The 12,094-nt window shown below is 41.7% G+C and overlaps 4 protein-coding genes across 4 annotated transcripts; 1 reads left to right on the forward strand and 3 right to left on the reverse strand.

Moving 5' to 3' along the window:
• Positions 1-389: 389 nt before the first annotated feature.
• On the reverse strand, positions 390-1,969 carry BYT42DRAFT_549457 (serine hydroxymethyltransferase; the record flags this gene model as incomplete). Its single annotated transcript, XM_051566072.1, has 2 exons — positions 390-1,658; positions 1,838-1,969. The coding sequence occupies 2 exons, from the start codon at positions 1,967-1,969 to the stop codon at positions 390-392; spliced, it is 1,401 nt and encodes a 466-aa protein (XP_051419407.1).
• Positions 1,970-4,218: 2,249 nt separating this feature from the next.
• On the reverse strand, positions 4,219-4,749 carry BYT42DRAFT_503697 (uncharacterized protein; the record flags this gene model as incomplete). The annotated part of the gene is made up of 1 exon (XM_051564920.1): positions 4,219-4,749. One exon carries the CDS (start codon positions 4,747-4,749, stop codon positions 4,219-4,221), a length of 531 nt encoding a protein of 176 aa, XP_051419408.1.
• Positions 4,750-5,796: 1,047 nt separating this feature from the next.
• Positions 5,797-7,217, reverse strand: BYT42DRAFT_125030 (uncharacterized protein). The gene is made up of 5 exons (XM_051562164.1): positions 7,042-7,217; positions 6,834-6,975; positions 6,580-6,759; positions 6,445-6,513; positions 5,797-6,372 (listed from the first exon to the last, which is right to left on the reverse strand). Exons 1-5 carry the CDS (start codon positions 7,055-7,057, stop codon positions 6,231-6,233), a joined length of 549 nt encoding a protein of 182 aa, XP_051419409.1. The 5' UTR covers positions 7,058-7,217; the 3' UTR covers positions 5,797-6,230.
• Positions 7,218-9,305: 2,088 nt separating this feature from the next.
• On the forward strand, positions 9,306-10,847 carry BYT42DRAFT_503737 (uncharacterized protein; the record flags this gene model as incomplete). The annotated part of the gene is made up of 6 exons (XM_051564922.1): positions 9,306-9,601; positions 9,680-9,812; positions 9,882-10,044; positions 10,108-10,201; positions 10,277-10,516; positions 10,577-10,847. The coding sequence occupies 6 exons, from the start codon at positions 9,306-9,308 to the stop codon at positions 10,845-10,847; spliced, it is 1,197 nt and encodes a 398-aa protein (XP_051419410.1).
• Positions 10,848-12,094: the final 1,247 nt, after the last annotated feature.

The following is a 12,094-nucleotide window of genomic DNA, read 5'->3' on the forward strand; positions in this document are numbered from 1 at the left end:
TTGCAGTTATTCAACTTTATTCAGGATGACAGGTTTGTCATATCACCCAAAATGCTTAAGTCCATATTACGGTTTGCATGAGCCATAATATGGAGTGGGCATGATCGGATAAAAAAGGTGGCAATTCGCATGTGCTGACCAGAAAAGGAAAATTGGGGCGATGAGGAATATGGTTGCAGCCTATGGCATCGATATGTTTTTATTTTTCGCTTTTGGAAAAAAGAATGAAAATGTGTTGAACTGTTTACAAGAAAGATGTGTTGAACATCCAGAGAGTATATGTATGAGGAAAAAAACAAAGAGAGAGAAAAGAGAATCGGTATGAGATGGAAATTAAGGACAAGGTGCGAAAAAAAAAGAAACTTTTTTGTATTGTTGGAATTTTTCTTTTAGATGGTGGCAGTAGCCTTGATCTTGGTGGCATCAAAGCCAGGCATGGGGAAGCTGCGAGCGAATTCGACGACTTCCTTCTTCAATTGAGCGATTTCCTCATTGCCTTCAAGAGCAGCGACAAAGTCCTTCAACAACTTGCTGCCGCAGGATTCCTGGACCTTGAGAGCAATGTTGACGGTGCGGTGAAGGAACTCACCGACCTTGACCATATCGTCTTCCTTCATGGATCGGCTGGTAAGAGCCGAAGCACCCAAACGAACACCACCAGGAGTCACGGCGGACTTGTCACCGGCAATGGAGTTCTTGTTGATGGTGATGTGGACCATATCGCAGATACGTTCGACCTTGGAACCGGTCAACTTTTGGGGCTTCAAGTCCCACAACACCAAATGGTTGACGGTACCACCAGTGGCCAACTTGTAACCGTAACCGGTAAGCACCTCAGCGAGCTTCTTGGCGTTGGCGCACACTTGCTTGGCATATTGCTTGAATTCGGGGGAAGCGGCTTGCTTCAAAGCGACAGCAATAGCAGCAATGGTGTTGTTGTGAGGACCACCTTGGCAAGAGGGGAAAACGGCCTGGTTGACACGGCTTTCGAGATCGTCACCCTTATCGCGACGGAAGAAGATGAGACCAGCACGGGGACCACGCAAAGTCTTGTGAGTAGTGGTGGTAACGATGTCACAGTAGTCGAAAGGCGACAAGGCTTGCTGACCAGCAATCAAACCGGAAATGTGGGCCATATCGCACATCAAGTAAGCACCGTGTTGATCGGCAACCTTGCGCATGGTATCGTATTCCCACTCAGCGGGGTAGGCCGAAGCACCGCAAATCAACAACTTGGGACGGAAGAGAGCGGCGTTCTCCTCGAGACGCTTGTAGTCAATCAAACCAGTCTGTTGGTCGACCTGATAAGGCATGGAGGCGAAGTAGATGGAAGAGGAGGAGATCTTCTTCTTGTTGGTCTGATAACCGTGAGTCAAATGACCACCGGAAGGTAAGTCAAGACCCATCAAACGATCCTGAGGTTGGATCAAAGCCGTCAAAGCGGCAAAGTTGGCGGTACTACCAGAGTAAGGTTGGACGTTGACACCCCACTGTTCAGGGTTCAAACCAAAGGCAGCCAAGGCACGCTTCTGGCACAAAATTTCAAGTTCGTCAATGAACTCATTACCACCATAGTAACGAGCACCGGGAAGACCTTCGGAGTACTTGTTGGTCAAGGCAGTACCGTTGGCTTCAATGACAGCTTGGGAAGTGAAGTTCTACATACACAGACCAAAAAAGAACATATTCGAAGCATCCCGATCAGTTTCACTTGTTTCTGATAAATCATACTTCCACCCGTCATTCTATCTCTCCTTTCTTCTTGCACTTTTTATCTCCTTTGAACTCCCCATGTTCCCATCCTTTTCTTTCCAATATCTGCGCATGGATAGTTTACCTCTGAAGCAATAAGTTCGAGACACGACCATTGTCTGAGCTTCTCGTTTTCAACGATGTTGAAGACTTCCTTGTCCTCCTCTTCAAGGGAAGTGTTAAGACAGACGTTCCAAGAGTCAACGGGTCTGGACATGGTGTGAGAAATAGGCTGAGAGAAGCGAAAGCGCGACCAAAAGGTATGGAGTGAAGAGTGGGAATAAAAGAGGGTCGAAGCCGCTTTTTAAATGTCAGCTGCAAAGAGCGTCAAAATTTGGGTGGCTTTCAAACTAGACGCTTATTTTCCATCCCAAAATATTTTTTTTTCTTTCGAATCAGTGGTCACCAGAGATTGCTCACCATGTCTTTAATCTAATCTTTCGCTCCATTTCAATTCCCGACGAGATGTGGACGGCTTTGATGGGTGACTCCTTACTTTGTCCTGCCTTTTTGTTGGGCGTGCAACAGATCATCTCTTGTTTGAACCCATCACAATTGTTGTGTCCAATCACATCTTTTGCACCTAAAAGAAACATCTGAACATCTAATTTCATGTGTTGTTTGCCCTCTATTATTTTTTATTTTTCTTTCTTATTAGTCCATCCACTCACTGCAGCAATGCACATCTGAGTTGGAAAACTTTGAAGCGTCGATAAGAACGAACCCCCCCCCAGTAAAACAGAAAGGAAAGAGTAGAAAAAAAAAAGAAGGACCGCTGTCATTGTTGTGAAGATGACCAATAAGATCTTGATGTCGTGCTTCGCTTTAGATTGATGCATTTTATTCTCCGCTTTGAAGCCCGAAGATTTCCGCTCATCGTATCACAACTGACAGCGTGACGACCGGCTATCCTGGTTGCCGGTGTCGTACGGTCAAATGAACCTGTCAATTAAGCAGCTGTCAGTCCTGTCTGTTTTTCAAATACGTCCATCCTTATCCTCACTCTGAAACCAGAATAGAGCTTATTTTCGAAACCGAAAACCCGGTGTGAATTTAAACGTTTGGATTCATCATCTTCTTCTGTTACCGCATATATCATACTTTCTGCTATTATTCAATGTTATTCCGTAGCAGCATGTCATTTTTAAAGACAGAGATTAGAATACAAGAATTTGATTTCCAAGAGTCAATATGTCAATTGGCTTACACCTGAAAGCATGGCGTCTCAAAAAGATTACCATTTCTCAATTGCAATGTCCAATCAATTGGCAAGGACGCTTTAGCAGAGGTATGGGCATTCAGTTTAGTATATCTAACGGAAGGAGTCAATTCCAAATAAAGTCGGGTTTCCATGGCATATGTGTCTTACGAGCGATCTGACGCACGTGTGCAGCGTGAAAACAAAATAAAACCATCGCTGATGGTTGGTACAATAAGAGAATTATACAACACAATATACAGATGAAATCAGAACGATGATAAGCTCACGGACACAGTTGATGTATGATAATTTCGAAAATCAGGGGCAACTCATCTCTTGTTTTTTCTGCATCAAATTTTCTGTTGTCACTTTTTTGATCCATGCTGTCAATCAACGTGTATCCATGCCTACAAAGTAATGTACTGAAAACCGTAACGCGATGAGTAACAGCAAAATCTGAAAAAAAAAATTGATCGTGGAAGAATCTCTTCCCTCTGTGTCACGATTGTTGTAAGAAGCAGTTTCCCTAGGCTGACGATTTTGTGCTGCAAACACCTAAACCAAAAAAGAGCAAAAGAATGGCACTCAGTCGAGATTTGCTTAAGTATAGTGAATGCCTAGGGCCAACGATGATTCTGGACTTGGTACGATTCGTAGAACGACGATAAGACAAAAACTATCAACCTGAATGAAGACTGCATGTGCCTGCACGATAAAGTTTGAGCGGCAGAGGCGTGTCATGGGTTCCATTTGGAGTAAATAATGGATAAACTGATGTCTGAGATGTCGAGGCAAAGGGGACTGAAACTGATTTTAGTGGCTTTGATTGCAGATCAGTCAGGGATGATTCGAAGCATCCATTTTACAGACTTCTGAGCTGCGCTTCAAGGTTTCCACAAGTGCCAATCTTAAACCAGCACGACAATCTGTCTTGAAGCAAACGAGTTCCCTCTGTATTACAGTATGAGGCAATTTGATAAGATGACTTGGGATAGGGAGAGGGAGAGAGAGAGACCCAATTCATTTTAATAAATCATGAGAGCACTACAGACAAGATTGGAGATCTTGCATATAAATGAAAATAACTTCAAAAACAAGAAGGGAGAAAATATCTTCTGAGTTAAAAAAAAAGGGGATAAAGCCTAAGGCAGGCAGGCAGGAAAAAAAAACCGAAAAATAAAAAGGAATGGAGCATAATGGAATAATGATATTTGTGATGATGGAAAGCAAAAATAATAATAATAAAAAAGGTAAAGAAAAAAAACTTATGTGGCCATGGTTTCGTCTTGAGCGTAGTTCAGGATGACGCCAACGAATTCGTCCAAGATCCTCGCGGGTTCGACATATTTGACATTATAAACATAATTTAGGATGGTTTGCATGGGTGGCAAAACGGTAGTATCCTCTTGATTCTGCGAGCCGCTGGTGATGCTGCTCAAACTGCTGATACTGCTACTGCTAGTGCGTCGACGCATGCAGGGTGAAAGTGGAGGTAACATGTCGTCCGAAGACCAGCTGTCACTACGCTGGAAACTCTGAATCGAAGGTAATTCGATCTTTTGCTGTGGAGCACTGTAGAATGGCAGTTCCTCCAGGCTATCCAAAAGCCCTCCACCTGCCTCATGATGACTGGTGAACATTCGCCGCCCAAGGCGCCGAGATATCTCTTCACGTACAAACGCTTGCTTTTCTATAGAATCGTGCTCTCCGAATTTCTGACGAGCAAGCCGATACACACGGCATCGCAAATCGTTTTGTCGGTTTTTCTCTCGGTTCTCAGCGCGCCATTTGCGCATTCTATGGGTTATCACGAATTTTTATGTCTCAGTGCCTTTTTCTTCTGAAAACACGGATGAAAAAAGTACGTTAGTTTTTATGATTTACCTTTCTGTGGTTTCTTCTTTGGAAACCACCTTTTTCGCATGTCCTTTCCACCGTTTTTGATCGCGACTTCGAACATATGGAATGTTGTGAATATTCGGATTCTCCATATGCCTTTTCAAGTTTGATCGAGTGGCGAAAACTGACAATATGTGTCAGTATAGAAAATAAGGAGAAAAAAAAACCAAAAATTGCACGTACTTTTGGGACATTGCGAGCATGCGAAGATCCTTTCATCTTCTAGAGTCATTATGGTACGACGAACAAGGGGTGAATTTGAGGTTAGAAATCGCGACAAAAATATTATAATAATAATAAAAAAAAAGACACAAGTTTATGAAGAAAAAAAAAGTGGGTTTATTTTTTTCATCTATCCCATTTTATGTATTGGTCATAAATACCACTGCCCAAAACATATATATACATATCACTGCATATATACATCAAAAGTTATTCGCCCGTTTTGGCGGGAAAAATATCACCGCAAGGGGTTCTAAGCGATTCAGCTTGGCCAAAAAAAAATCCTTTGGCATGCGGAAAAGAGCAATTCCGTTGATCACCAACTTGGAACTGTAGTTAACCACCCTGTAATGAACCAATTTACGGAGGAAACAGATGCACAATGTTTCTACCCAATGAAAATAAGCATCTGGCTACGGTTGGATCGTAGTTTCTACCAGCAGTAACCATATGAAGCATCCTAGAGGAAGCACTGATCTCATTCTCGGAGCACATCCCGCATTCCGAAAATCATTGCAAATTAAAAAGCAACGCACGTACTTTCTCAATTGTATTGTCTTTTGGGAAGCTATGCTGAGCATGGGGATAGATTAATCTATGCATGATAGGATTGTCAAAATACGGTCGATGTGCTTCTGCAATGTGCAGCGTCGGCATTTGTTCCGATAGCATATTCAAGGGGGCTGTCTCTCCAAGAGGTAAAAAAAAGAAAAACTGTCCTTGGTTTAAACATTTTCTTCCGTCAAAAAATAAATCTTTTTACTGCAAAGCAAGTCTACTGCCTGGCTAAATTCAAATAAATAACATGTTTAAAAAAAAGTCGACAAAGATCAAGGCGTCTTTTGGCATAACACCGAACGTCCCTATAAAAAGTAGAGCGAGTATATTAAGCGAAACAATGCTTTTTGCTAATGTACAACAACATTGTTATCTGTTATGTATTTCGCCCCTTGACATGGGAATGAATATAAAATCCGCTAAATAGTCATCAATTTATTCAGATGACTGTTGTTCCCTGTCAAGTAAACAAAGAAAAAAATCCCCCAAATCCTTCTGTCGTTTCCCTAATTGGCTTCCCCGCATTTTCAGACAGCAAACTTCAGTTTGAAACACCGCTTCAGCTGAAGACACGAATCTAATGAGAAAAAGGGCAAATTTAACCGTACATCCATCCTCGTTGCTCTTCTTCTTCTTCTTCCTTGGCCGCTTGCTCGGTTTCTACTTCATGACGGCACAATGGGCACGTGTGATGCAACTGAAGCCACGGCACAAGACATTCTTGATCAAAATAATGACCACTGTGAACCATAAAAACGGGTTACTTGTCTTGATGAATGTGAATGAATAAGAAAACGTCGCGTTTTTCTTACCAAGGCATTTGCGTCACCTTACTACTGCTCGTCTTCAGGACATCTTTACATATAATACAGGTTTCATCACTTTGTTGAACAGCCGTGAGTGACTCTGCATGGTATGCAAGGCGAAAAAAATGTCTTTTGCTTTACCTATTGAGTTGCTGCTTCGGAACATTGGGCAGCATCTGAATGAATCGTTGGGATGCCGGTGGGGGACCTTTGGCATTTGATTGAGACTCTTCAAGAAGCTGAGAAACCAAGTTATCCAGGAATTGTTCCTGTTGCTGATCGCCTTCCAGCTGCATCTGTTGTCTGAATCGGCTGAATAACCTACACAGAATCAATGTTGCATATAAACCAGACCGATTCACGGAATCATAAGTGACGTTTTTTTTGTTACTTACTGAGCTGTTTGCGCTACAGGATCATTCAAAGAATGAAATGAACTGCTGCCAGTCGATGATGTCGGATTCATGAAATGGTCGAGATCCACATCGAAGGTTTTCTTTCGTCGTTTATCAACATTTGACTGTATGTTGAGCTCGTCTAAAAAGGCACATGAACTTCATTTGTCTCTTGTCATTGCTTTAACATGACTTTTTTTTTTTTTACCAAAGTAACTGGCCATAGTTGGTTTGATTGCGGAAGTTACGAAAGTCAACTTGACGTAACCAATGAAATTTTCGGTGCGACAATGTATCCCGAGGACTGCGGCAAATTAGTCATGCAATTTTTCCAAAGGGCTTCCCGATGCCGATACATTATTGAAGTAAAGTGCTGATGCTTTTTATCTCATTTTTTCGAAGAAGACTATGATGAAAAAAAAACTTCAATCCACATGGTGACACTGAGCGTTTGGTACAAATTGGCTTGCTACATGGGTGTAGGGTTATATATCCTTATTATGGAACCGATTTCGGCACAAAAATGATTTTCCTTATACCTTGTCTTGTTTGGAGATTATGATGGAACATTTAACGGCTTGCTCTTTAAATACAAGCTACTTTATTTCCTTCCTACATTTTGTACCCCAATATCTACAATAAGATGAAGGGAAAGTAAGTGAAGAGTGCGCGCGCAAGAGAGAAAATGATAGAGTAGCAGTGCAGGAGACAGGCGCGAAGCAGGGAATAACCATATATGGCAATCATAGCCCCTTATAAGCCTATACCAAAAAATAAACGTGTGTCCATGGGCCCAGTCCGTGATGGATTTTTGCTTGATCTGGTGGAAATATTTTGCGGCGTCGATCTAATGTAGCATACAGCGTTATATTCAGAGATAGAATGAATAAAAAAAAGATCAAAGTCAAGGAATATAAACCGAAATCTTTCCATATTTCGTAGTGGTTATTCTGATCTGATTCAATAATATCGTTGTCGGATAAGGAATCATCGCATTATACTATAAATACACAAACCACGTATGATGGAAATTCGATTCCAACAGTGGTTATCAACGTTGGACACATAAAGTGAAAGACACTCTCTGCAAGGTTAGCTTCAGTCAAAGGGCCGGTCGGAGGTGGATTTTAATGTCTTTTTTCGGAAAATAGGAACCGCAATTTTTGGCAAACTCCAGTTTGAAATAAGGATACGGAACTAAAAAAAAGGTCTATCGAGTCAACTTCACACAGATGCTTGGGAGTATACCCCTATTTTCGTCAATAATTTGCCTAAAACACAGACGATCTGTACCGAACTTGTCATTTTTTTTTTGTTTACCCGGAGGCACTGTCGCAATGATCAGCGGTTGCACACACTGCGGAGAAATAAGTCAAAGCCAGCAAAAGATTATACAAACTTCATTTGCGGTTCAGATACCGTTGCATTTTGTAGATAGCATTGGATAGAAATCCATCATTGATACCGTTTGTCCTTATTCTATCTCTACATACGAACGGTAAAAGCAAATAACCAGTTTTATATACTTAGCTATTAGTGCTCCTTCAATACCAGAATTTTGTCAGCGACGAGAGAATGACGGTTGCCATATTGAGTCCAAATGCTTTGGATGCAAATGTTCGCAGGCGCTTCTTCTTCGATAACACATTCGCTCAAGCATATATGTTCTGTGCAAGCACGGTAGACGTTCTCCGCTATGGCATTAATTTGAGGGACATATCTCATATTGGTTCCTCAAGAAGAACTGCGACTTTTTGCACCGGTTGGCCACTGTTCTTTATCGAACTGGTATTTCCACATAACTTCCTGGCACCTTTTTCAAGGTCCGTCTTCTGCCACTTTACGGTTGATGTTTTCCAGCTCCGCGAAGAATAACAGCGCAAAAACGGCTGTTGGTCTACATAGCCCACCATCAATTGATTTTTCATCAGAAAGGTAACTTGAGAGCAAGTTGCTCCAATAATTGTAATAGAATTTAACCTGCCATGGCTTTATCCACCACTGATTGCCGTTCATCCTGATCATCGCAACCTTTATGGTTTGACGGATCCCTCAGCGATAGCCTTTTATAGTATGGTCGGATTCAACAACACCTTAAAACACATTATCCATGGCGAACATAGCTAGCCTGAAACGTTATTTCTCAGGAAAAACCTCATTTCATCTTAGCCTATTTTCTGTCTCGTTGGTGAAATTACTAATTGCAATATAGCAGGAAGATACACTCAATAATGAGACTGCCAGTCAATAGAAAGAACAGGCACGTTTGCCGCTGGTATTTCAGTTTCAAATCCCGTCTGTGCCTGAAGACCAAAATGACGATGGGTTTTACTGCTTTTGGGGGAGCGACCTATCATGATCTGCGATTTTTTTTTTCACTAGTTCAGAAACGTTCATTGGAAAAAATATGAATCTATTGACCGCCAGCCTGTTCCTCTCCCCTCACCATCCCTTCATTCTTCCATGACAACCATGAAAGTTGGTTTGAATCGGCGTTCGCTCGGATTACTTGCTGCCCTGTTTACGATTCTGTCCTTATTGTGTCTTTATTCGATATCTTTTGGCACAACCACCGATCGGGCGCTAAAGAGCGAAGCGGACGGTTCTATTCGTCCCCTTTCTCAGTTGCCGGAGTATATTGCTAATACAGCTAATCATGACCACATCACATTGTCCAAAACGCAATGGGAACAATGTCTGGATCCCGGTGCCGAACCTGCCTATTACTTGTCCATAGTCATTGTGACGCGAATGGATGATTATGCCGGGTAAGATTTTGCCAAGGATCTCATTGTCACTGTCGCAGACTCATCAGTCCATTCTTTTTTTTCTTCATGTATTTGCAGGAACCAGCATCACCGTTTTCAGAACTTTATCGACAGCACGTACATTTTGGCCGAACGCACCAAGACCAAAATTGAACTGTTGATTGTTGAATGGAACCCGCCAAAGGATAAACGGAGAATCGTTGATGCTTTCGTAAGTTTTTAGCGAGCATGATCATCAGTGTACTTTCTACTGATCTTGGTTGTCGCTATGGATATAAAGAGATTCCGTCATTCTCAATACTTGAATCATCGAATTATCACCGTACCTAAAGCCATCCATGACGCTCTACCTAACGTCGGCAATGCGCCACTGCACGAATTTGAAGGGAAAAATGTCGGCATCCGATTCGCTCGAGGCGAATTTATTGTGTGCACAAATCAAGGTAAATGGTATTTACTGGAAGCCTGCGTGACATTGTCATATTAATGCCCAGGAAAACCAATAGATGACATCTGGTCACACAATTTCCATAATGCTATTCAATCGCGTGTTTTCGAAAAAAATGTCATTTATTTGCAGCACCAAGATCATCACAACATGTAAGACAACGCAAAAGAAAAAGAAGCGAGCACTGGGTGAATAACAGGCTGATTTTTTTTAACGATGTGTTGTAGTCATGCCGAAAAACTTCCTCCGTCGCTGGTCAAGGTCCCCATCTTTGCGGACGACGACATTATTTATAATGCGTGTCAGCTGGGTGATCAAGATTGGGGAAACTATACGTTGGCAGCTCCCATGAACGTGACGACAGAAAATATTCTTGACATTGCCGATCAAGCCGGCGATTTTACCATGGCCCACCGTGATACGTGGAAAATCCCTCGAGGTTATCGTGAAGCGGGTGGCGTCGCATGGTAAGCCCCTTATTTCAAATATCATTTAATCATTTTTTACTGACGTCTTGGCGATGATAGGATGGATATTGAATTCATTTGTACCGCGACTTGGACGTATGGTATCCCTGTGGTTTACAGCAAACCAGGTTTTACATGTCATCAAGATCATCAAAATATCTGGGAATTCATTCCGGAACGACATAATGACAACAAAGACATCGATATGGGGGAAATCATGCGCAAAGAAAAAGTGTACATCAACAAGGAGAAAGAATGGGGTCTTCAACAACTCGACATTTGGGACATGGAGTTGGAATGTCTTCAATTCCGAGGAGGACTCGTTTGGTAAATTATCCAGGCAACCCCAGAAACCGATCGGCGTTGCTACTGGTAAGCATCATGCATTGTTGTTTTCCCATAGAATCCAAAGAGCCCATAGAAGTCCACCGGGTCATGTAAAGCTCCACGAATCATCATGTAGTAATCTAGAATAAATCCATATACCATTTCAACCGTCATGCAATGAGATGGTTGCTCATATCGTTTATGATTAAAAACAAGAAACCAGGAGAAAAAGGGGAAGATCTGATTATCTGTCTTGGCACATTTATGGGATTGAGTCTGGAGACTGACCACAGAATGATCCATAGAATGGTCCAGAGGATGATCTAGAGGGGTCGAGGTCTTTTTGAAAGAACAATTAATCCACATTTTTGATCGCATTGATGTCATGCGGAAGCAAAACATCGGTGGATAATGTGATGCAAATGCATAAGCAATGAAACGGAGTCATAAACATGTTTCCTTTAGCATGAAAATATGAAAATAAAGAAATGTAAAAATAAAACAAAAAAAGGGACGAAAGAAAAAGAAGATTCGACGATCTTTTCAGTTGGAAAGAATAAAGAATACCATAAACGGCTGACTGGTTCCAACCAATGGTTCACGTGTTGTGCAACGCCGAAACGAGAAAAAGATTACCGCAACACAAGGTCGAGCTTCTCTTTTTTTTTACTCGCAATGGGAATCGCGCCCATGACTTGCTGGTACAGATTTAGTAACCGAGCTAGATCGTGACTTTTTTACTTCGGATTCATATCACTGAGCAATCAATTATTACACTCAACACTTTGTTTAGGATTGACGTACAAGTGCCATCGTGTTGTCATTCCCCAAGTTATTTTTGAATCGTGACGGACAATAAGATGACCGGTGCTCGAAATCTGTTTGGCTAACCCAAAGGTTCGTTTGCCGAGGCGGAAAGTGAACCGAATTAAGTAAGTCTTCCGTCAAATTGAATAGCCGCGGAACTTGGTTGAACCATTGAAAAAGCCAATCAAGAATAGTATTTATTTCCTCATTGTTTAGTACCGTTTCTTATTTCTTGAGTATTTTGATGCATGTATGAGATTATGTATGTACAAGCAGGAGCATACAGCAAGCAAAAGTTTTTTGGAAGGTTGAGGTAATACGAAAAATACGTGAATAGGGAATTGGAAGCGTATATTTACGTCCGTCATATTTTACAGTTTTTTTTTTACGTGTGTTTTTGAGTCCGTAAAAGGAAATGTGACATTGAGCGCTTCTAAGTTTTTC

The sequence above is a fragment of the Radiomyces spectabilis genome (genome assembly GCF_025331425.1).
Source record: "Radiomyces spectabilis strain NRRL 2753 chromosome Unknown BYT42scaffold_14, whole genome shotgun sequence".
NCBI classification, from domain to species: Eukaryota; Fungi; Mucoromycota; class Mucoromycetes; order Mucorales; family Radiomycetaceae; genus Radiomyces; species Radiomyces spectabilis.